Consider the following 24,451-nt stretch of genomic DNA (forward strand, 5'->3'; position numbering starts at 1 on the left):
AGGCCGCGGGCTGGGCTCTGGGCAGGCTCTGCCCGGGCATCTGATGAGCACACAGCCCCTGCTCTGACTGTAGACATGTGTAGCCATCTGGCTGTTCTGAGGGCGCAGTGGAGGGAACTCAAGGAGACAGCAGCACTCTGGGCCTCGGCTGCCCGAGAATCGATGCTGCAGATGGAGGGTCTGCGCGGGCGAGAGGTCCAGTGACCTGTGTGACTGGAAAGTAGGATGTGGGGCAGCGAGGTGTCCTCTCCAAGCGCGGGCCCTGCGTCCCGGGGCGGGTCAGGGACAGCCTGTGCCCCAGCCGCACGTCGTGGCCTCGCAGACACACATTGCCCTTGCTACACCCAAGGAGCTCGGCAGTAGTGGCGACCCTCGTCGCTGGTTTTCATGGGGGCTTCCTGAGCGTCTCCTTGCAGGACCGTCACCCCCGTGCCCTCAGCTGGGGTGACAAGGAGGACAGCTGAGCAGGAGTGCCCTCACTTTCTGAGTCTGCCTCCGGCTGGCCCCTCCTCCTGGTCTTCGCACAGAGGTGAAGTTGCCCCGGATTGCCTGAGGTTGCCCTTTGGCCTCGCTAGCTGGCTTCTCGAATATTTTCAGACACTCCCTGATGGAGCTCTGCCTTTGCACCCTGTGCAGAGGCTGTCTTTGAGCGCGGCTCCTGGAACACTCTGTGCGTTGTGGTTTCTGAGTCATGCCGGGCGAGCCAGTCTTACCTGGGTGACTTCAGTGCTGACAGCTCCTGTCGTCGGGACAGCCGAGTTCTTGACCGTCTTGGGTAGAAGGCAGAGTCGCAGTTGGGGTTCGCCCTCAGGGAACTTGGCGTTTGTAGCTTCAGGCCACCACTTGACTCGGAGGCCACTGATCCCACAGTGCACACACTTTGCATCTGCCTGCTGGTGCTGGGAAGCTCCCTGGCTGTTAGGCCTTCGGAGGGTGGAGGGAGGGAGGTCGGAGGGACCCAGATCTTGTCTCTGTTCCCCCCAAAACACACATGGCGGCACGCACACCCTGAAATGGCTTTGAAAGGAGTCAGCGTGTGCACGCGGAGAGCACAGACTGCAGATTGGGCTGGTACTTGAGAATCGGAGAGGACTTCCCCCAGCTCGCCAACCACTGCTTCAGATGTGTGTGTATGCAGCATGCAAATGGGTGCGCACGTGTGTGCGTGCTGTGTGTGGTGAGCTGCGTGTGGTGGGGTGGGCATATGATGCGCAGTGTGTGCACCCTATACGTGGTGAGCTGGGTGTGGTGTGTGCACATGTGTGTGCACGCGTCGTTTTGTGCGTTGGGGACATGCTGAGTTTGCACACTTTCTGCGCACTTTGGTGGGACCATTGTGGGCAAGTGTGTCTTAGATAATAGAATCACAAAACCACCGTATTTTTCGGACTATAAGATGCACCCCCCCAAATTTGGGAGGAAGATAGGGGTGCATTGTTTAGTCCTAAGGTAGCTTACCTGGCTACTGCGGGGGGCGACGGTGGAGCGGGCTTTTTTTTTCCCCTATTTTCCTCCTGCTTTCTAACCTGCTGCCTGTCCCCCCGCTGGTGAGTGGCAGAGCTGGGACTCACATCGGCCACCGGCCTTGGGGCCTGTGCTCCTGGCTCCGTGCTGGGAGCAGCAGAGCCACCCTGGTCCCTGCCCTGGCCAGCAGCGCACCCTCACCTTTCAGATGGGCCTGAGGAGACGGCGCCCAGCCCCGCCCCACAGGGCGCTTTCCCCGTCACCTACCTTCGCGCTGCCTCTCCCAGCAGTCTCAGCTCAATGAGACCCGCAGCGATGGGGCCCTGGCAGACTCCCTGGGAGCTCTGGGCACTGCTGGGCATCCTCCATCCAGTTGGGTCTCTGACGCCAGGGAACAGGCGCGATGCTGGTGCCCCTCCCGAGAGGAGAACACCCAACGTCAGCCTTCTCAAAGTTCACGATGCAGATTGGAAAACAGCGTCCTGGGGAAGAGGCCCATTAATCACTCAGAGCATCTTTCCATTAGCCTAATTTCTGGTTATGATAATTTGCTAATTTATCTGAGCTGAAGTGGGGCTGGGCTGAGTCCCTGCACCTGTCCCTGCAGAGCCTGCACATGGGTACAGACAGCCCAACTTCTGGGGGTGCCGAGGTGCAGCCCCCACCCCAGCACTCCTTCCAGGGTGCTCACCTAGCAGTGGCCTGGGACAGGTTCCTGGCTTTGCTCAGCAGACTGTGTGCAACAGCGGGGCGTTCCGAGCCCGGTGCTGGCAGGCTCAGAAGAGCCGGTCACCTGCAGGGCTGCACGGCCTCAGGGAAGAGCTGATGGAACAATCATTTTTTCTGAAGTACCAGCAGGGTCCTGGGGCACTTCAGTCACATGGACAGACAGGGCCACCAGTACCGCTCTGTGGCTTCAGACGGCCCTTTGGGAACAGGACATCCCCGACTATTTCACTGCTAATGGCTGGGTGGAAAATGGGAGGGATGGTGTGTTAACCTCCTGCATTTTCCTTGCATCTGGCTGTGTTTCAAAGATTTGGAAGCGTGCGCGCACGGCTCCCAACACAGGCAGATTAGCTGAGGTAGCATGCCTGGAAATGTGTGCAAACAGAAGTCCCCGCACAAATACTGACTGACTTACTAAATTCACATAGTAACAGTGGTTGACTGATAAGATCAGACCCCTGCACAATAGACCCTGCTTCTTAAAAGGAGGAAGGCTCTCACCTTGGGTGGTCTTTTCCATCCTTTTCACCTGTGTGGCTAGTGCCAGACATTGCTGATGGGGTCAGGGCTCGAGGCCAGGCAGGGGCAGGGCTGGGGACGCATCCACGAGGACGCCCCAGATAAGGTGGAGTTCGGTTCCAGGGGGTTGCCCGACACCTGTCTCTGCCCGAAGAGGCTGTGGTGGGCAGAATAGAGCCGTGGGGCCACTCTGGGCCTGGTGTGTGGAGCGCTGCAGGCCTAGGCTCCCGTGGTGAGGAAACCACCCCCTGTATTTGGTTGGGGGTCTGTCTGTTTGGACCCATAAGCCTTTCTTGTCCAGGAGAGTTTGAGCTCAAGGAGCCATAACAGGGAGCTGAGTGTGCGTTGCATCTGTGACCTGTGTACCGGGGCACGTGCAACTCCTGCCGGCCTCGGGCTCCCCGGCTGTCCCTCCCTCTTGCATGGAGCGCAGATGCGGACCCAGTGGACGGCACCCACGGAGGAGACCGTCGCCCCATGGGTGGGGATCCTGCAGGGCTGGGTGCACAGTGGGTGCTCAGTAAGTACTCACAGCTGGTGGTTTGTGGAGACTCTGGGCCCTGAGGAGGCTGTGCCTTCAACGTGCCAGTGCAGTTTCCTCTGCGTTCCTCCTGGAAAATTGTGCCCTTCAGTTGACTCACAGAGCTCTGGACCTGCATTAGGGACTTGGGGCATAAACCTGGTCTTTGCCCTTCAGGGGCTCACCCTGGGCTTGTTGGGCACTCAGTCATGGCCACAAACACGCAGAACCCAGGGTGGAGGGATGGCCTGCCCGGTTTCATGCTGGTGCTCACCCATGCAGCGGCACCGCCCCCCCCCCCCTTTGTAGGAGGGAGCCCCACCTTTGTGTGCCTCACAGCCCTGGAAATGGACGCTGCCGCCTCTCTTGTGGGGACAAGCCCATGCCCATCCTGGACTCAGGCCAGTGGTGCTGGACAGATTTGTTTCTGCACCCCCCAGGATGCCCCGGGACATCACGGGTCACCTCACAGCAGGAAAGGGAGCCATACAGCGTCTGGCCCAAGAGACACTTGCCCTCAGCAAGGTGTCTCCTGAGGTCCTGGGGCAGCCCAAGGGTCGGACTCTTTAGAGGTGCCTTGAAGGGGACATCGGGATCCAGGTGCTGCGCACAAGGCCCAGGACCGAGCTCCCTGGAGGGATGTGGCACCCGGGGAGGAGGTCAGGATAGGGCCGAGTGCTGCTCTTGGGGTGGGAGGACTGAATTCCAGCCCTCACGCCAGTCCTGCCCACCTGTGTGGCTTTGGGAGAGTCACTGAACACCCCCAAGGGCATCTTCTCAACCTGGGATTATTGAGAGGACTGTCTGAGATGAACTGCAGGTAACGAGCACCTACGTGCTCAGCAAAAAGCAGCAGGTGTTCGGGGAGCACCTGCCATGTGCCAGGCACAGTGCTCTTGGCCAGGGCCCCCACCCCTGACCCTGCCAGGGCTATGACCACACGCAGCCCTCCGAGCTCTGTCCCATGGGTTTGCAGAAACGAGCCGTTAGGAAGCTGGGGCTGCCTGTCCACTGACCTTGCGGAGGTGTGCAGGGCGTGGTGGAGATAGGAACTGAGCGAGGGCCAGCCACGGACCCTTGGTGTCATGGCTCCCCACCTCCTCCGGCTAGTGACAGGAGGGGCTGTGAGCAACTCAGCGGTGTCTTTGAGTCAGGGCGTGGCGAGGGTGGAGGGCACTGTGAAAGGAGTGTGTCAGAAACTGCCCGGCTCTGGAGGCAGAGGGTGGGTTGGGCTAAGGTGAGCTGGTTCAGGTGCACGGGGTCTTGTCAGTCATGTGTGGGAGTACCCAGGAGACTTGCAAAGCCTGGGTTGGCACCAACAGTCTTGGCACAGTCCTCCTACTGCAGGGTCACCGTCTCTGCCCTCTGGGGGAACGGGAGCTGTGACTTCGTTGGAAACATAGTTGCTTGTCCCAGGTCACCAGAAAGGGATTCCCAGGGAGGCAGGCTCTTCAGCACCGTGGAGAGCTGCTGGCTGGCTGCCTCTGGGCTGGAGGAGGGACCCTCGTTTGTCCTGGCCTCTAGGTGTGCTGAGTCTGAGGGTGGCGTCCAGAGTATGGGCCCAGGGTCGGGCTGCCTCGATCCTGCCCTGCCTAGCCACGTCAGCTTCCTCAGTGTCTGCGTGGGCCCGAGTGTCAGAAGCTCTTGCAGGTGGAAACGCCGGCCTCTACCTGTCGCGTTCTCCGCGTTCTCAAGTCTCATAGGAAAACAGTGGGGGTCAAGTCAAGGAGATGCATGTCCCCAGTCACCACAGGGCCTCTCTCTCGGGAGCCCTGTGGAAATGTCCTTCCAGGTAGAAGTAATGGCAGGAATTGTTGCCGTTGTCAGCATTATTTATTGACCTCTTGCCACACATGCCAGGGCTTGTGTGTCTCAGAAACACTGCGGGCGGCCACCTCTGCCACTGTCACTCTCATACTGTAATCTTGGCGGCAGTAGCGGCTGATGAAGCAGCTGCCTCACTGACAGGTCAGCCAGCTTTGCGCCTGCGTGTTTGGGCTCCGACACAGCCCTGTTTTGGTGGCTTATGGGGCCGAATTGGGGGGGAGGGGCAGTGTGGATGCAGGTAATTAGCTTTATTAGCTTGGCTGTATAATTTTATGGCTCACACCCGAAAGCAAATGAATACAGACAGATGCCACTGGCATGGTTTCCAAAGCCCCGGTGCCACTTGGCACCCTTGCGATGACTCACGCACTGACTCGCTGCTCTGACGAGTCATTTCGGAGCTCCTTGTGCTGGCGTGTCTGTCAGGCGCTGTGCCTGCTCTGCCAGCACTGTGGTGCCGTCCGCCTCAGAGGCCTGGCGTGATCTTTTTAATCAATGGTGGTAATATGCCACATTCTGAAGTCTTAATTTCCTGCAAGGAAATGGACAGGTGATGTGGGCCCCCCCGGCGGTACAGGAGAGGGGCCGGCTGGGGCTGTGGGAGCGTGGGTGGGCCACCGCGGCCTCTGCTCCAGGGGTGGGGCTCTGCTCTTTGAGGACGGAGCAGGGGCTTGTTCCTCCGCAACCTGCCTGGGCCGAGCAGTGTCCTGCCGGTTCAGAGGGAGGCCCTCCCAGCCCGAGAATGTGGGACATGAGGCTCTCCCTGGGGAACAGCGAACTTCCAGGAGCATCCAGGAGGCTGCCCTCTGCTCAGAGCGTGACTGTTTACACAGGTGACGCCACCTGGGCACTGAGGAGGGGCAGGAAACTCAGTAGCTTTGGCCACCACGACAGCTCCCTGGGAGCCAGGGAGCCTGTTGAAGACAACCACGGTTGTCCCGGAAACCCGCTTGGGGAGGACAGGCGTGAAGGCACCCACAGTCCGTAACAGAGAAGCCTGTTGTCCCCCATCCTACAGAAAGCAGGCCTGGGTGCCCCTCTTCCCACCCCTCAGCCTGTGAGCCTGGGCATGTGCTCAGAGGAAAAATTGTGGGGGCACAGTGGGCAGGGAGGTGGCCTCTGTCCTGGAGCTTGGAGTAACCAGAGTTTGTGTCATCACGAGGAAGGGCCAGCCTCTGCACGCCCCTCCTCTGGGCAGCCAGTCGCCGACTGTGCACCACCCCTGGGCAGCAGGAGGGCCTTGTGGGTGTTTCTCCTGAGAAGAGGGGTTGGGGCCCCTCCTGGCATGGTGGGGAGAGCCTTGGGGAGGGTCCCCAGGCCCTGGTCCTGCCCTGCCTGTGAGGTCACCTGTGCTCGTCATGACTGAGGCCGGGGCAGCACCTGGGCAGGCGGTTCTGAGTGCCCGCGCTCCCAACAGGCTCCCCGATGTGCTGGCTCCTTGTGAGGAAACTGGGACTCAGTTTCTCAGAGACAGTGGAGTTGAGGGGTGCCATGATCCCACAGCTGCTCAGCACTGGCCTCCCTGCAGGGCCTTAGCCGTGGTGACCCCCTGGCTGAGACGAGGGTGCCTGGCTGCACGGAGAAGGGGAATGACAGAGTCACAGATGGAGCACGCCCATGACCTGTGTCTCCCCACAGGCCTGTGAGCCCCTGTGGCCGGAATCCATCCCCACTTGGTGCCCTGGCCACCGCAGAGCCTCCCCTTGGACGTCTGCCCCACACCTGCTTGTTGAACTAGTGCTTGAACGAGGGGATGAAGGGGCGCTACCTCCCAGACTCTCACAGGCCTGCACAGGATGGAGCAGGCGGCGTGTGTGGCAACACCGTCAGCCCCCCGAGCACGGACTGTGAGTGTGACGAGGTGGGGAGAGCTTCACTTGGGAAGTTCTTCTCAGGGAGAGGACTGTCTCTGGGAGAAGCACTGAGACACATTGCTGTGGCGAGTCAGGTCGCTGTGGCAGCTTGGGGCACACTACGAGGTTGGGGAGCCAGAGACCGGGAACGGGAGCACAGGCTGGTGCTCGCCCTGGGCTGATGCTCACTGTGCTGCCTGTGAGTGACACAGGCACGCCCCTGTGCCTGTGATGCCCCTGCCAAGGCGTGTTGCTACGAAGCCCCTTTTACAGGTGATGAAACTGAGACCTAGAGAGCTGAAGTGAGTCTAGCTATGCTCACCAGTGGTGGCACCAAGACTCACAGCTGGGCCAAGAGTCTCCAGTTGCCCCCGCCACCCCGCCCCACGCCCTGTTCAGCTGCCACATGGCAATAAGAGGAGCCAGCCTCAGCCCCTAGTCCTCTACCTGCAGGCCAGTTGCCCATTTCTGTAGTCTCATCTTCCCCGAGAAGTAAGCCTCCCAAGTTCAGGGCTCACGCCCAATCATTTCAGTGTGCCGTGTGCTCCGTAACACCCCCCTTCCAACACCCCCTCACCCCCCCGCCCCGTCTCATTTCAGACACATTGTGTGTTTGTTGAATGGGATTAACTTGCTAAAGAAGAAAGGAGGAAGCCCGCCCTCGCTTCCTCTATCGCTAAGAATGTCAGGAGCTAGCTTCTCCCCTATTGATTGCGACTTAAATATTGTGGTTCAATTTGTGCAGGAACAGGAAGGAGGTTTATAGATCCGTTTTGAAGCAGCATTGGCTGTTGCATGTTAGTGCCTGGGAGAGTTCCGTTTGCTGCGTTTCTAAGCCTGATTTCTTTATCTGGTGCTACCTGGCGAGAGACTGTATGAGCTCCTTCGTGAGGGACTCACGTCAGCGAGCCCATCCACAAGCTGTGTGTAATTACAACACGAGGGAGAAGGCGGCCCCCAGGAAGCCGACGTGGAACCGGCGCGTGTCCAGAGACGCACTTGGTTGTACTGAACAGTGAGCCACAGTTGGGTGCTTTATTCAGGAAAACCAACCTCCCGTGTTCTTCATTTCCCCAGCAAGAATAGCTGTTGGGTTCAAATGATCTCACTGGACTTGGTACATCATAGTAGCTCCATTGACCAGGGTTTGGGTGGGACGAGACAGGCATTGTTGTCCCTGCACTCAGGTGATGTCTGACAGGTTGCTTAGACCATCATGTGAGCAGAGGAGGGCTTATCTCTGCTGTGGGTGGTTTCCTTCCTGGGAATCTGTCTAGAAACTTCTGGAACTCCTCTGCCTGTCCCGGGGGCCCAGCAGGAGCTGAGTTTTCCTTGACCGAGGCTCACCCCTCCCTGAAGCGCACAGGCGAGGCGAGTGTGGAAGGACTCCTGAGCCAGCTCGTCCTGGAGCACCTGCAGCTGGCTCCTCTGCAGTGGGGTGAGTACGGCCCCCTTCCCACCACGTACCGCCCTTCTTGGCCCTGCGTGCCCAGGTCACCATGGGAACCTCGCGGGGGCGAAGCTCACCAGGCCATGCCGGTGTCTGCATTTCCCCTGAGCTCCGCACCTCATCGAGAACTTGTGGAAGAGTTTGGGGGCTGCGAACACAGATGTGGGGGTGGATGACGGGCACCCCTGGTTCCAGGGGCTGTTGAATCCATGGTGAAGGTGGCACTTGACCATGTCCAGATGGGCATGTCTTTTATAGGTGTTTCTGGACTTTAAGGGATTTCGGTGGTGAAAGGTGACTAGGGTGTGGTCACTTCCTTCCTCTTACTCCACTGGAGGATGAGCTGACAGCTTTCGGTGAAGCCGGCGTGGCAGGGTGTGTGTTTGGTGAACACGTCGGCCCAGCTTGGCACTCAGCCCACGAGAGAGCACTGTGGTCAGCACTCAGGACAGCGTGAGGGGCGTGGGCTTCCCAGGGCGCCTCTCTAATAGCAGGCAAAAGTATTTTGCTGAGAAACAAGCTAAACGTAGTGTTTTGTGGGCGTGAGAGGCTTTGTTACTTTATCATGTTGTTCGTTGGGCACAAACAGGAACAATAGTTGTTAATACACACACATCTCTGTTCTTCAGAAGCTCTAGTGGATCAGCACCCAGTCTTTCCTCAGCGATGGGATGAGCTGGCTGTCCTGTGGACGTGTGAAAAGTACCCTTGGGGCCCGAAGGGAAGAACGGGCCTTCCCCCAACCCTCTCTCGGCACCCCTCGCAGCACACGGCGGCCCTCCCCGGCCCGCCACCGCTCCCGCAGGGGGAGGGCTGTTGGAGTGCCCCACGTGGACTTCCTTCCCACCGTCTGGCTCCTTTTGTGGAGCCCCACCCCGTCCCCAACCTCATGGAGCCGCCTGAGTGGAGAGAAGGGGACATGCTTCTGCAGAGGCTGCCCCTGTGGCGCCTGCTGGGGCTCCCTGAGCCCGCCGGGTTGGCGTGTCGTAGGTCAGGGCTGCCCGAGCACAGCCAGTGACTCCCCCAGGTGTGGGCAGCCGGGACGGGGCAGGTACCCCGGGGCTGGGACGGGCCTCGGGGAGTGGACCTTGTGGGAGAAATGAAGCGAAACTTCTGTTACTGTATCGTGTCCGTCAAAGAAGCAAGGCCCCCGAGGAACACGCGGTCACACTGCAGCCGCGTCCTTGAGCGAGCCCAGAGGGCCCCGACTGCAAGCACCCTGGCGGCGGGCATGCTGCTGGCCTCGGCTGCGTGGCGGTTTGTAGTGTCCGTGTCGGGCAGCTGCCCTGCGGACACGTGTCGCGTGCATGCCACGTGCCAGCAGGTGATGCAGGCCTGGGTCGCCGTGCCCTGGAGAAGATGCGTGGCTGGTAAGGTGGAAAATATGTTCCTGTTCAGCTCTCATAACTGATGTGGCTGTTACTATATCTGGCTGCTGCCAGGGCACATCCTTACACACAGATTTTTGTTTCATTCCTTGGACTAGACCGGTTTTCTAGTTTTGGAGTTAGTAAGTCAGAAGACACGACTGTTTTACGGCTCTTGATCTGTTTTGTCAAAGGACTCTGACCACTGGTGCTGTCACGGGTGTGGTGGGAACCGCCGTGAGCATGGTTGCCCAACAGAGGCATGGGAGGCCAGGGAGTCTGGTCTGCCTCGCTCTCTCACTTCACTTAGCACCATACCCTGCAGGTCAGCCTGTCCAAGCAGGCCGTCACCGTGCCGAGATTCCATTCCCCTCGTGGCTGGGCGGTGCTCCGTTGCACAAGTGCACCACGGCTGCTTTGCCCATGCAGCCGTCCGCAGACACGAAGGCTGCCTCCACGACTTGGCTGTTCAGGCTGATCCTGCCGAGAACACAGGGGTGCACACACCTTTTCAAGTTGGTGTTTTCGTCCTCTGGGTAAACACTCAGAAGTGCAGTTGCTCAGTCATACGGTAGTTCTGCGTCTAATTTCCGAGGCGCCACCACGCTGTTTTCTGCAGTGGCTGCACAGTCTGCACTCCCACCTCCGGCGCGGCAGGGCCCGTCCCCACCTCCTCGCCAGCGCTCGGAAAGGCCTGACTTGTGGATGGCGGCCATGCTGACAGGTGCGAGGTGGTGTCTCAGTGTGGTTTTGATGTTCATTTATCTGATGATGAATGACGCCGAGGATCTTTTCTTGCACCTGTTTGTTGGTCAGCTGTGTTTTCTTTGGAAAAATGTCTATTCAGATCTGCTGCTCATTTTTTAATTGGATTGTTCAGGGTTTTTTTGCTATTGAGTTGTATGAGTTTTTAATGTATTTTGGTTATTAATCCTTTATCAGATATGATTTGCGAATTTTTCTCCCATTCAGTAAGTTGCCTTTTAATCTTGTTAATTACTCCCTCTGCTGCGCAGAGCTCTCTGGTTTGACACAGCACCACCTGCTTTCGCGTCGTCGCTTTTTCTTTTGGCGTCAAACCAAAACAGTCCTCGCCAAGGCCTGCGCCTAGGAACCAGTCACCCCTGTTTTCTACTAGGAGCCTTATGGTTTCAGGCTTACCATTCAGGTCTATAAAACATTTTGAGTTAATTTGTAATTCTGGGGAACGATGCTGATCGACTTTCGTTTTTTGGCATGTGGCTCTCCCGCTTTCTCAAGACGGTTCAATGGCACTTGCTAGACCCCCGCAGTCTCGGTCCTGCAAACCGGGGAAGGCCGCACGACCAGGTGGGAAGACGGGTGGGGGGTGGACTGCAGAGCCCAGTGTGCTCTCTGACAGTCTGTCTGGAGGCTGTTTCCAGCCATTTTCATAGCAGCCAGGTCATGGGGACTAATGGGGCCAAGCCATTGGCCACGCTGCTTTGAATGTCCCATTGCTGGGCCTCCGGCTACCTTCTGCAGCTGATGACACTCTCCTCTCAGAGCACCTTACACACATCAGCGCCTGGCCTGTGCTCTTTCTCCTTGGCATCCAGGGAACACGAATTTGGGGTTGGCAACATTTTGAATAGACATTCAGTACACATTCTCCAAAGAACCACTGCCTGCATGGCGCTGCTAGCTTGAGTCCCATAAGGATGAGGGTGACGCTCATCTGCGAGGCTGTGGCCATGTGGTGACTTGGGTAGGGATGGCCCACTGCACTGCTTCAGAGAGAATGATACACCCGCACTTTGGGGGAGTACGGCTTGGTGACCAAATTCTCCACCCACTTTGTCCAACCCACGCCAGTCTGTGAGGTCTTCGTTAGTATTCCTTTCTTACAAGTTTGAAACAGGTTCAGGAGTTGAGGTTACCTCAGGTTATGTGGAGTGTGTAGATTCTTTGATTGATGGAGTTTTCCATTCATTCAGTACATAGCTAGCTGTTGACCGTCTAGTCTGCCCCAGGCTCTGTCTTAGGTACGTGGGACCCAAACACAAGTTAAACTTGATTTCTGATTGTGAGGCACTCCCAGTGTGATGTGGGTGGGGACTGGTCAGTCCTCGGACCTCCCACACCCTGCCTGGCGTGCATGGTGGGAGCTTGTGCGGGTATCTCAGAAGCAGAGGCGAGAGGCCTCCTGCAGCGCCTTGTGGTGAAGAAGCCAGCCGTGCGTGTGGGCACGAGGCACAGAGCCTGGGACAGCGACGTGGCTCCCAGGCCTCGTGGGGAGAGAACCCCTCATGCCCGAATGTTGCTCCTTCCGTCTCAGTGGGGCCATCAGTATTTGGCCCGCTCCGTGCAGGAGTCTGGGCCCTGGGTGCCGGACGGACAAGCTGCCCTGGCCTCTGAGGACGGTCTGTGTCCGGGCCTTCTGGGACTCTGCAGGGAGGCCTGCCCCACTCCAGCAAAGAGCCCATTCGTCTTGTCTGACGTGCAAGCCTCGTGTGGGGCTCGTTCGTGTGCTTGTGTCTAACGTGACATTCACACCAGGTGGCTGCTGCCAGTCACCAAATGCAGGTGTATCTTGGAGGCCCTGGGAGAGGGGCGTGAGAACCAGGTCTCTCCACCATCCGCAGGGCAGTGGGCAGCTGAGCCTCCCTGGCTGTGGAGCCTGCCCATGGCCCTCAGCCTCCTTCCCAAGTCACTGAGCAGCGGCGCTGGGCTTGTGGGCTCCCTAGCACCATACCCGTCACCGATGTCTGCTCAGGGGAGAGGGCCAGTTAGCACTCAGGCCCCCAACGAGACTTGGCCTGCGGGTCACCAGACTCATCTCGTGGTTTTGGTGAGTCCCAGAGGCTGGTCGGCCCAAGCTGAGGCCCTTCCCAGGGCCCAGTGGCTGTAGGGACTTGGAGCAATTGTTTCACTGTCCCTTTGACATTTTTGCCAAACATATGCCTATAAGCTTGTAAAGAATAGAAAAAACTTATAGCGGATATGAATAATAGTTTTCGAATGAAAAAAGTGAGAACAGAAACCATACACAAAGAAAAATCCTCAGGACGCTGCTGTTCCTGCCTCGGGAGGACCCTTTGGGATCAGCAGGTCCCCTGCTGTCCTCTTATCTGTCCTGGCCGGGCTAGTGCTCTCAGCCATTCCCAGCCCTCAGGGCAGCCACCTTTAAGGGGAGCCCCCACGGATGGGCCTCTGCTGATGCTTAGCATCTCACGTCACCGGGATGCTCGAAAGCCTGGGCGAGCGTGGCACTGTCCTGACACGTGAGTGGCCGAGTGTAGAGCCACTCCGCGCCTGGCTCAGGCTGGGCTCCTTCTGCGTGTGCCCCCCACTCAGAGGCGGGGACTCCTGCCCTGAAAGCCGCCCCCCACCCAAGGTCCTACAGCCATTCATTTGCTCTATTTTGCAAATGTAAACATGCAGGAGCTGCCTTCGGAACAGAGGCCACCAGGCAGGCTGCTCGAGGACAGCATCCACTCCCTCCAAGCTTGTCCCCAGCCGCAGCCCCCAGTTCCCGCTCTGTCCGCAGACGCCCTGTCCTGTCTCCTCAGCGGCAGCACACGAGCACCTTCGGCCACCTCCCCTCCCTTAACCGCCCCGCCTGGGACCTGCTTCGGAGCTGGCAGCTGTGGCGGTGGCGGCATACCCCTAACCCGGCGCGGGCACAGGTGCTCCAGGCTGCTCCAGGGCCGCAGCTTGTGCCCAGTCTCTCCTGTTATCACCGCTGTCACAGCAGGCGCCCCTGTGCATGTGCCGGCCCTCACGTGCGTGGCTCGGGCCGGAGGAGACTCAGTTTGGCCTTGGAGATCTTCGCGAGTGGCGCTGGTGTGTCACATTAGACTTCTCTCACGTGGATGTGTGCTCTCAGACTCTCCTGTTCCCTTCTGACGCTGCCACGGCTCACAGGTTGTGACGATTGAGTTGTTCGCTCACCCGGACCTCATCACGGCCTGACGCGCCAGGTGCACACCCACACCTCCCCCGGAGGTGGTTTGGCACTGGGCGCAGGCTGGGGGGGAGGTCAAGTACAGGAGTGAGGCTTTCTCCCAAACCATTTTGGAGGAAGTGATTGGCCCGATGCACCGCCGTCCCCAGCTCTTCCGTGTGCCTTTACCACAAATGAGGACATTCTCTTACACGGCCACCACTCTGCACTCAGAGCCAGGAACTAGGCATCGGCCCTGCCACCCAGTACCTGGGCCCTGCTCCAGTTTGGCCAGTTGTCCCAACCATGTCCTTTATACTTAAAAAAAAAAAAAAAAAAGAAGAAGAAGAAGAAGAAGAAAAAGAAAGAAAGAAAAAGACTGAAAGAGAGCTCTAGGTCTCCTTCAGAGCCACTTGTTGCACGCAGTTGGCACACGTGCCCCCCTCGGCCCTCTCAGACGCACGCGACCACCAGCTCTTCGTCCACTGTCCCTCCGTTTGGGGTGGGTCCTGCGTCCTCGTGACCAGATCCAGCACGGGTGTCTTTGGCAGGAATGCGGCGGAAGTGAGGCTGCATCCTCCTCCCGTCTCTCTGGGGGCCCTCAGTTCCGTTTGTCCCATCATCAGTGGTGGTCACTTTGCTCGTTTAATTGAGGTGGAGTCTGCCAATCTCTGCTATGAAGTTCCTTTCATTTTCTCTTTGTGATCAATAAGTACTTTGTGGGGAAGTGCTTTCCAACTAGGTAAATCTCCAGTTCCTCCTCATACTTTCCTTTGCCCATTTATTTCTATTTGAATGAGTCCTTCATTTCCTGTTTTATTCAGTGGGTTAAAATGTTGCAGTTATTTACTTTGCTGCTCAGCTTGTCTCAGATTCAACCAGCGGACAGTCCTTGGAGCCCACTTCCCTGCCTCTCGACCCGCCCCTTCGTTCTGTGCGCTCCCTTGCTTCCCCACACAAGACCTTCCAGTGTCACCTTGAGCTGCTCCGCTGTCATCCACGTTCCCCGGCACATTGGCTCCCTTAGTGACAAGTGGCGTTTAGTGGCCAGGACCCCGGCTTTGGGGACGGTCGTTTCTGTGGGTGCTGCCACTCCATGCTTTCCCCGAGGCCAGGGCCAGGCGGAGACAGGCATAATGAATGTCCACACCCTAACGCCCATCCCTGTCCGTGCTGACAGCTGCTGTCCCGCCGGCCCACTGATTGCAGCCCAGTGGCACAGCTGCAGTCTGCGGCGTCCCGTCATTCCACGTCCCTCATCCCTCGGCTCGGAGCCGGCGGCTTGCGTGCTTCTTGCTGTGACCCCAGAGTCCTCGATCCCTCTGTGTGGCCCCCGTCACCCAGCGCCCTGCCCCCTCCCCTCCCAGGATCTTAGTCACTCACCCAGGTGACTGCTGTTCCGCACGGGAGGATCCCGCATGGGGTGGCTCTCTCCATGCCCACCCCATGTCCCGGCCCACCCTGGGCCCACATTTCCCTACCACCCCTGGTGGCCTCAGAACCGAATTGTCCGGGAAGCAAAGGGGCTGCCAGGCTGCCTTTGGCATAACCCCTACCTCGGCCCGTGGGGTTCCCTTGTCACCTCTTCACATCCTTCCTGGATGGGTTCGCACCTACTCCTCTGGACCCAGCAGGTGGTCCCCTCTCCTCAAGCACACCCTCGCTGCCCTCCCCTCGGTGCTGCCATCCCCATGCGCTCACCCTGGCTTCCCCCGCCCTGGCTTCCCCGGGAGGATCCATGCCTGCCTCCCACTCTGAGTGAAGGGGATTCGGTCCAAGTTGGGTCCAGCTCCCTGTCCCCGGGGCCTGTTCCTGACCTGACACAGAGTGGGCCCGAAGCAAATGCTTGTGGAATGCTGGTACTACTGAGTATTCGACACGTTTACTTATTCAAGTGTGAATATTCACCAGATACTTGTTTTGTGAGTGCAGTGGGGCGAGTGAGTGAGAAACGGCCTGTTTCCTCAGGGAGTTTCCAGGCTTGTTGGGGAGAAAGGCTGTGACCCCAGCAGGCAAAAAGAGCCAGCCGGGCCAGATGCCTCCCCAACCCTGAGGGGGCATCGCTGTTCATCTGGGCAGTGCTGGAGGCTCTGGGTCCGAGGCCGCTCCTCCTCCTTCTCCCGCAGACCCTGGGTGGCCTTCCCCTTGTGGGCAGCTCCCTCCTCGGGCAGGCCTCCCGTGTTCTCCTCTAGCCTCGGCCATTCATACTGCGGGCGGGGCGGGGTGCTGGTGAGTGGGGGAAATGCAGCCCAGGCCCTGCGGTCTCCTTCGCTTCAGACCCCACTTACGGTTCCAGGCGGAGTGTGCCCGCATGCTTCTTGCAGTGCCTCTGCCGCCCGCTGGGTCGTCCTGGTGTGCGTGCAGCACCTTGGCCCCGCCCCAGGCCCACCGCTCCCGCTGGCCCAGGTCAGTGCAGGTGAGCGGCTGCTGGCAGCCACGCCTCTGTCCCCAGCAGATGGGCAGGCCCCGGTGGGCAAAAGAGCTGCCTCCATGCCGGTCAGAGGGGAGTGGCTGGCACACACAGCTTTGCAGGCCTTGCCGGGCACGCCCTCTGCATGTGCCTGCTGCCCCAGTGCGCCTGCCCTGTGGGCCTGGGAGCAGCTGCAGCCCTGTTCCCAGAGGTGGCCCTGGGCTTTGCGCTGACCGGCTGAAAGTCCTGTGGTAGAGTCAGTCTCTGTCTGGGGCCAACCACAGGAGGTGGCCCGGGCCACATCGTCCTAGGGGCTTTCTGTCCCTTAAGTAAGAGAGTGGATTTCGAGGTATATGATACGTTTAACAAGTGGTGGAGAGCTCGGTCTTCCTCTGGTTTTCCCTCTGTGTCCGCACAAGATGAAAAAGGCTCAACCCTGCAGCTTCCTGTGGCTTCCTCTGTGCAGGGCGTCCCCTGTCTGGAGCCTGCAGCTGTCCCAAAGCAGCCCGCTGCAGGGCGGGGGTTGCAAACGGGAGTTGTTGCTGGAGGTGAGAGTGACTGTCTGGACGTGGGTCGGCGGACACTCACTGCTCAGCGGTGAGAGCGCTTGTCTCCCTCAGATGCCTCATCCAGGGGCCGCACAGAAAGATTCTTGGGCGGCAGCCTCGCACACAGAGCCTGGGGCGAACTGGGCACCAAGGGCCTCTGGCAGGGGAGCTGGCCCCAGGGGAGGGACCAGCCCGCTAGCCACATGTCCCCAGCCAGCCTGCCTCACTTATTGGTGTTGCCACTTAGCGTTCAACCCAGCCATCTTCTCAGGGACAAGATGAGCCCAGTGGACTTTTGTTGGTGCCTTTGGAAGCGGCTGCTGAGAGGGGGTGCAGGCCAAGCCGCGGGCCCCTGGCCTCAGGCAGGGTTTCCACCACAGCTGGCCCCTGGCCCACTGTGCGGTGGAGCAGACTGGCACCAGGCAGGTCGGGGCCTCCCTCTGGCTGGCCTCGCTCTTGGGCTCTTGCATCAGAGCCATCACCACCCCCTCAGGGGCCGGGAGCAGTAAAAAGCTCACAGGTCTGGATGCAGAAGCTCTGGCTTCCATTTGCAGGTCTGAGCAACCTTGGGTGAGTCATTCTGCCTCCTAATGCACACCAGCTTCTCCCTCCAGTGACCATCCTTCCGCAGCCGGGCTGAGCATGGCGGGCGGGAGGTGCTGTGTGCAGGGAGCCGTGACCGTGAGACATACTCAAGGCCAAGAGCACGTGGCAGTGTGGATGGGACAGGACCTCTGAGGTCCCCTCATCTCACACAGGGTCGTATGTTGGGACTGACCCTGCCTACTTCCTTCTGGGCATGGGCCAGCATCACACAAGGGAAGCGGTTGGCCCCGCTGTGCCTCACGCTCACTTTTGCGTCTTGCCCACTTGGTTCGGAATGCGCTAAGGAAGCACAGGGCCGATGCTTGAGGGGGAAGTGTTTGAAGCTGAGCTGTTTAATTGCTTAGGGAGGAAGAGAGGCCTGCAAACTCAAGTGGGTCGACTTAGGCTGCAGTGCTCGGAGGTCTGGGCGAAAGAGCTCCTGCCCGCGTGAGGAGTTGACAAAGGAAGTGACCCTTAACTAGGCCTGGCCTCCACCACTTTGAAGCCAGGCCTTGAGCTTGACAGGGCGACTTCAAAGACGCAGCTGCCTGACCTTTCTCAGACAGCTGCCGACAGCGTCCTTCTTCCAAGGTTCTTTGCCGGGGACTCGTCACGGGATGCTTAGCCTCGCCCAACAGCTGGAAAAAACCAGCCAGGGAACCTCTTGCTCAGGGACGTCAGTCTCAGCCAAGGATGGGCCCCTGAGCTGGGAGACAAGCTTACCAGGCCTCCCGTGGTGGTGGAAAGTGGATGGGCCCTGGTGTGGCAGAAAGTGCCGGGTGTTGCCCTCCTCCAAAGCCTCAGCAGGTCAGTAGAGGGCAGGCTCTGAGCTGAGAGCCTGGGACCCCCTTCCAGCCAAGCCCGTGGGCACGTCACATACCGTGCAAGATCTCAGCCTCTGGACCTGTGGAGGGGCCTTGATCCCGACTTCAGTGAGCTCGGGGACGTTAAAGTGGCATCAGTTGCCCACAGCACCCGTTGACAGACAAGCGGGTGTTTTGTGTGAATGCACCTCACTAGGCACAGGGGCCTGGAGGGGAAATCACAGAGCCACCAGCCTGCCCTGCGCAAGAGCAGCAGTCAGTCAGCTCTCCAGGGCTGTCACCCCCTCTGCCTCCAGGAGCCCTGTGGCTGGCGCACAAGGACCAGGGTCTATCTGGCCGGTGCACAGCTGGCTTTCCTGCACTTGCTCTAAGCTCGAGGAGGACGTGGCCTTTCTTCTAGAAAACTGTGTAAGATGGGTCACCACTCTCTCACAGCGTGGCGGTCGTAGGCCTGTTCACTCAGCCAGCATTGCTCCACATGCTGTGTGCGCCAGGCCCGGGCTGGGGGCTGGGGGCGGAGACCCCTGCTCTCGTCCACACAGCCACCGGAACGCGTCACTCTCCTGTGGCACACACATCTGTGCACTGTGTGGGGGTGCATTTTCCTGAGGGTGGGGGCTGTAGTTTGCATCAGATGTTCAAAGCGTTCTGTGGGTCACCCTTCTGAAGACGTCCCTAGGCCATGTCCTCCTCCCCCTGCTTCTTTGCTCCATCTGAGCAAACAGACTTCATTCATCCTTTAAGGCACAGCTCAGCTGTCACCCCTGCTGGGGCACTAACCTCTGTGCCCCCCCCAGTGCGCTCCCACAGATCTCTGCCTGTGGCTCTCCCCACACACAGCTGCCCCATGCTGTCTGGGGTCCAGGCCCTGGCCGGGCTCTTCTCTGTCCCTGGCAGCTCACTCTGGGTGAGAGGACGAGGCCTGCAGGCAGGACCAGCTCTGCTGGCAGCGGTGTCACTTGCTTGCTCTCGGTCCTTCCTTGTCCGGGTGCGGACCCTGCCATGCTGTCATCGGCAGGAAGCGTTCAGTTCCCTGCTTTCTGGAGCTGTGGCATGCTGTCACCCACATGCCTTTTCTGTTTCTGGAAGCATGAGCTTTGTTATGCAGAAGCTTGGTTTGCTTAGTAAGTAGTGGAAGCCGGCTTTAACTAACTGTCTCTGTGGGTCATTAGGACAGTGTGCATGGCTGATTGCTGCTTCTAAAAACAGAAACACAGGACGTGCTGGGTGCCTGGCAGGGAGTGGCCTGAGGGCCTCAAGGCAGCCTTCAGGTTACCCCACCAGGCAGGTGTGTCTGGGGTTCCGGGGCCAGCATTGGGGGAGGGGCGGGGGACCTCAGGGACCCAGGCCTCCAGTCCCTGAGGAGCTCCCGGCCCATCGGCTAGGTGTGGGCGTCAGGCAGATGGCGATGAGAGTGGAAGGAGCCGTCTTGTCTGGGGCTGACCAGGAGGGTTCCTGGGAGAAGCAGCGTGTGCGAGGGGGCCAGGAGCAGGGGCAGAACTTCGTGTGTGGAAAGAGACGGGAAGCCTTCTCGGAGGAGATGGCAGCGTGAGCCAGGGCTGGGAGGTGGGTCTGTGGGAGGCGTGTGCATGGGCTGAGTGTGCAGGCTGTGTTGGTACACACAGTGGGCCAGCCTTAGCAGGCCCGGGTCTCCGCTTTGCTCACCGGCTCTGGTCTAGTCTGGCAAAACCACTGTTGCTTCTCGGGTGCACAGCACACCCCCATGCTATGTTCGAGCTCTGGCAGGTGGAGATGGAGGAGCCAACACTGTGAAAGTGGGGTGCCACACTTGCCCCTGACCCACTAGCACTCCTCTCCCACCTGTGCGGTCGCCCATCTACACATGCCTGACAGCAGCTGGCAGAGGAAACTGTTAGCCAATTGCAATGTCCCCAGCAGGCCTCGGAGGAGGTGGGCCTTTCACGAGCCCCTCACACAGGGCAGGTGCAAGGTTGGCCACATAGGAACGACCTGCAGAGAGCAAGCACAGGGGTCCTTATTTAGAAGGTCAGGAGTGAGCAAAACGCTCTGTGACTGCTGACCGAGCTGGATCTCCATGGGGACCTGCAGCATGGGTGACACCATTGTCATGGCAAGGGGTTGGATCTGAGGCCCTGAGGTGAAGTGACTTGGCAAGATACTGGCACTGGGGTACAGACCCCACCAGGGCTCTAGCGCTGAGTTCTGGGCACCCTTCTCCCCCAGGGCCACTTGGTCACAGCCTAGGAGTCCAAACAGGAGCCTGTCCCCACACTCTGGGGAGGACAGACACTGAGCAGTCACCCCACCCACCTTGGCCTTCATGTTCCCACAGCTGGTCTCTTCTGGCTTATCTCCTTTGTCGGTTTGTCTTTGATCCCGGGGCCCAGCTCCTGGTTACAAGGTAACCAGGCAGGCCCTACTGTCTTGCAAGCATGTTTGCAGAGGAAGCAGAGCCCCCACCTCTTGGAGCCCTGGACAAATAGTGGTTTAATGATTGACGCGTCTGCCTCAGGCATGCCCTGCCAGGGTGTGCAAGGGTGATGGTTGCACACCAGAAGGTAGCGCTCTTGCAGCTGCCGGGCTGCCAGCGTGCTGCTGTGGTTTGCAGGGGCAGCTGGAGGCCAGCATGCTCCCTAGGTGGATCCCAGGTGCTCCAGCCTTGGCCTCAGAGCCCACTGGCCCCCTCTTGGCCAAGTGCCAACAGGTCTTCTGAGGGGTTTGGCCAGGAGGGAGGAGTCCATCAGGGCAGCATTTGGTAGGATTGTGCTATGAGCCCCGCTCTGTGCTGGGCACTCCCTTCGAGGCAGCTGCTGTGACCGCTGGGACCCTCGTCATCCCACCAAAGCTCAGAGGGGCCGTTGCCTTGTCCAGAGCTGCACAGCCGGGAAGAGGAGGAGCCGGAAGAGTCTGGGTGCTAGTCTGGGCTGCCCTGTGTTGGGGGCTGGTGCCAGGTGGTCCTGTGCATCCTCCTCCCCCCACAGGGAGGGCGAAGGTGCTGTGAGCACCCTGACCCCCAGGGCAGACAAGGCCCCGAGGGTCGGGTCCTGCCAGGGTGAAGCAAGAAGGGCCCCAGCCCAGACCCGGCTCCACGCCGAGCTCTTAACTCCTTTCCAGAACTGAGAGCATCATTAATGGTGCCATCTGCGATCTGAGGCTCGGGGACAAAGCCGGCCCTGTCGATTCAGACTCAGGGAGAACACTATGATTGAGGTTCTTGACGTCCCAGAGTCGGGTGGTGGTGGAGAGCATGTTTGTGCTGGAGTAGCGCGACCGCGGCTTTCCGAGCACAGCGCGCCCTCAGAGAGCCCTGTGAGGGTCTCATCAGCTGGTGGGGAGGGGAGAAGTTTCTGCTGCAGAACGCTCAGACAAAGCACGAGCAGATGTGGTCATCTTCCTGCTTTTTATCGTGTTATTCAGGTGACCCTTGTAGTGAGACCGTTTGCTCTGAGAATTAAGACAAAACAAAAGTAATAAACAACACCCCAAATAATACTTACATTTGCATATTTATTAGGTAATTATGCATTTGTCATATCCATGTGTGTCTACACAATAATTATGTACGATTACAGTGATTGCATGTGATACGTGTAATACAGAAATGTTGAATACTTGCATATCCATTTACAAGTGAGAATGGCAACACCAAACCAAGAGCCCTTTGTCCCGTCTCCAAAGTTACCCTCCACGTTAGAGCCAGCAGCTCTGCCTTGAGGGGTTTCTGCCCCAGCTGCCCAGAGTGACTCCCTCACGCTGCGTTCTGCCTTCTGCTCCTGACCCCTTGGGCTGGGCCCACCTTGTCCTGGTTCTAGACCATGGCTGACCCAGAAGGAGACAGGCACAGCCTCACGGGTGGCCCGCTTCCCGCATCCCGAAGCGTAGAGCTGAACCGTGCCTGCTGGGAGGTCCGTGGCTGGGGGCCTGCTGGCTCCCTCTCCCATCCATCTGTGAGTGTGCCCACACGGCAGGCATTCAGGGAGCACCTGCCTGGGCTCCAAGCTCCGGGCCTTGGGTGAACTGGCGCTGGGCTACCCCCTGCCCGCCCTTCCAGCTGTTGGGCAGGCAGACTCTGAACCCCTAGATGATGAGACCACAAGCCCCCAGCACAGGGGTGCACCCTCTCGCCCTTTCCAGAGTGGAGGAGAGATCAGGAAGGGGCTACCGGGTGGCACCCCGCCTCCCTCCGCCCCTCACTGCACGTGGACCAGGCTGTGGAGGGGAAGCCAGTTGCTTGTCCTGTGCACCCTTCCTGCTGCGGAGACATGTTGACAGGTGCCTAGCCTGGGGAACGCTGGTGGGCACAGGCTGTGACGGGCACGAGTGTGGGCGGGGCCTTCCCTGGATGGTGAGTGGTGTGTCTCTGGGTGGGCGGGACAGGAGACGTTTCCTGCCAGCCTCGCTGTCACTTCAGAGCATCTCATGAACAGTCCAGAGGCAGAAGCATCACCGGGCTGGCAGATGGAGGGCACACGTGTGCACGAGGACGAGTGCACGCCTGGCCAGCAGATGCACGGCCCTCTGCTGTGGGGGAAGGGCCCTGAGCATGGTGGTCTGCTCTGTCCACCTCTGAGGAGCCCTCCGTGCCCAGCTCCGCCTCTGCGGGGCCACCTGTATCTCGAAAGGCTGTGCCCCACCCCCTGCTCAGGAAGAGTGATGAACTCGTTTTTCATTTCATTAATGAGAAGCACACCTGCGGGCCAGAGGCAGCCGGGCAACTGGAGCTGGGAGCCCTCCAGCTGGAGGCAGAATTGTCTGTTTTCTTGGTGCGTGCTGCCTGACGGGGGAGAAACACGGGATTTTCGCGTGGCCATGACACGACGGAAGGCCTCACCATGAATGCTGGCAGTGCCTGCGGAGCCCCAGGGGCCCCTGGCTGACTGTGCCCTGTCATTTTATGCACCTGGAAACCGTGCCCGTGATGTGGGGAGCCCATGAGCAGGAGGTCCAGGCCCAGGGAAGGAATGGATACAGACCATGTGCACAGCGTCCCCCGCGCCATGTCAGGAGCTCAGAACAGAGGGGCGATCCCAGAGTGGCGTTCCCAGAGTGGCAAAGTGCCTGGCAAGGCAGGGGCAGAGCCCGGAGGCGAGTGGTTCAGTGTCCTTGGCACCGAGCAGTGTGCTCTCTGGGTGGCAGACCCTTCAAGGTGTGCTTGTCAACCACACAGGTGTGCTTTCTCCTTTGCCCCACGAGCAGTGGAGCCCACCCAGGCCCCTCAGGAGGCCGGGCTATTTGCAGCCCTGTGCCTGTGGAGACCTTCCCGACACCCTCTCAGTCTGCGCCGAGTGGGAGTGATAAAATTGCTTTATGTAGCCACCACGCAGGCTTCAGAGTCATTTCATGTATTTCCAGTAAGTCCACGGGCAACCCTTTCCCTTCCTGTCTGGCTTTTGGGCACCATCTGAGCTTCCCAGGCCGTGTCCCTAGGACGGTCCTGTGCCTCCTCAGAGAGCCAGCGTGCTGTGCGACCTCCCTAGACACAACATCCTCAGGGAGGCTGCCCTTCCTCAGCCACCCTTCCTGCTTCCAGAGTCAGTGGGGGACACCATTCCTGCTGTTGCTCCGAAGGTCTTCTCCTTCCTGGCAGGTCGGGCCATGGGAGTGGGCTCACAGCCTGTCCACTTGTACGTCCAAAGCAACTGCCTGTTGGTGACCCGTGACATCATCTGCTGGGTGGGGGATGAGCCGGTGTGCATTTTCTCCATTACTCAGCTTTCCTTATTCTCGGGGATGTCCCCAAGGTGAACTCTGTGCTCACGGAGCTTCTGCAGTATGTTTGACACGGTGGCCCCCCTTTCCAACTGAGCGTCCCTTTCGAGCAGGTGCTCCTGGGCCTGGCAGGTTCCGGGCGTGTGATGGGGCTTCAGTCAGTGGCAGCTGGAGAGGTGGGAAGTGAATGGCTGGGAGGGTCCGTGCAGAGCTTGGTGAGGGGTGAGGAAGGGTGGGTGAGTGGACAGTTGAATGGGTGAAAAGGATAACATGAGTGCGTAACTTACAGATGGGCAGATGGCTGTGTGCATTTGTGGTGGATGGGCGATTTGGTTGCCCAACTCCTTGATGAATGAGAAAGCCTTCAGTGTGTGACTTAAATCCCTTCAAGGGGAAAATTATACGGCTTTTGCAAGTGCTTTGGATTAGTGCTTTGGAATGTGCATTAGAGTCGCGCTCCTAATCGACAGTTGTGGCCTTTTGTGATTAGAACCTTGTGAGCAGTAACCCACTTTCTCTCCAGGACAAAGCCAGTGCGGGGTCACAGTGGCAAGGTAGCCCCCGGGAGCCCCCTCCCCACAGGCTCTGCTGGTTGGGCTCCATGGGGAGCACTGAGCTGGGAGTTGGCGCCCTGGTTCCAGTCTCGGCCCTGCAGCCACTCCTTGTGAGAGCTGCCGACCTTGTAGAATGGCGCAGCCAGCCGGGCCGTGTGTGGGTCACTCGCACCCAGGGCACTCAGACTTCTGCTCTTCCTTGCTTC

General features: G+C 59.2%; 1 protein-coding gene across 2 annotated transcripts in view; it reads left to right on the top strand.

Moving 5' to 3' along the window:
* TRAPPC9 (trafficking protein particle complex subunit 9) overlaps window positions 1-24,451 on the top strand; it is a 264,517-nt gene that overhangs the window by 199,677 nt on the left and 40,389 nt on the right. For both annotated transcript variants that reach the window (XM_053929388.1, XM_053929389.1), the window contains one exon: window positions 8,259-8,350. In XM_053929388.1, coding sequence (XP_053785363.1) covers window positions 8,259-8,350 — 92 coding nt within the window. The remainder of the gene's footprint in view (window positions 1-8,258; window positions 8,351-24,451) is intronic.

This window comes from Desmodus rotundus, chromosome 8 (genome assembly GCF_022682495.2).
Source record: "Desmodus rotundus isolate HL8 chromosome 8, HLdesRot8A.1, whole genome shotgun sequence".
Lineage (NCBI taxonomy): Eukaryota > Metazoa > Chordata > Mammalia > Chiroptera > Phyllostomidae > Desmodus > Desmodus rotundus.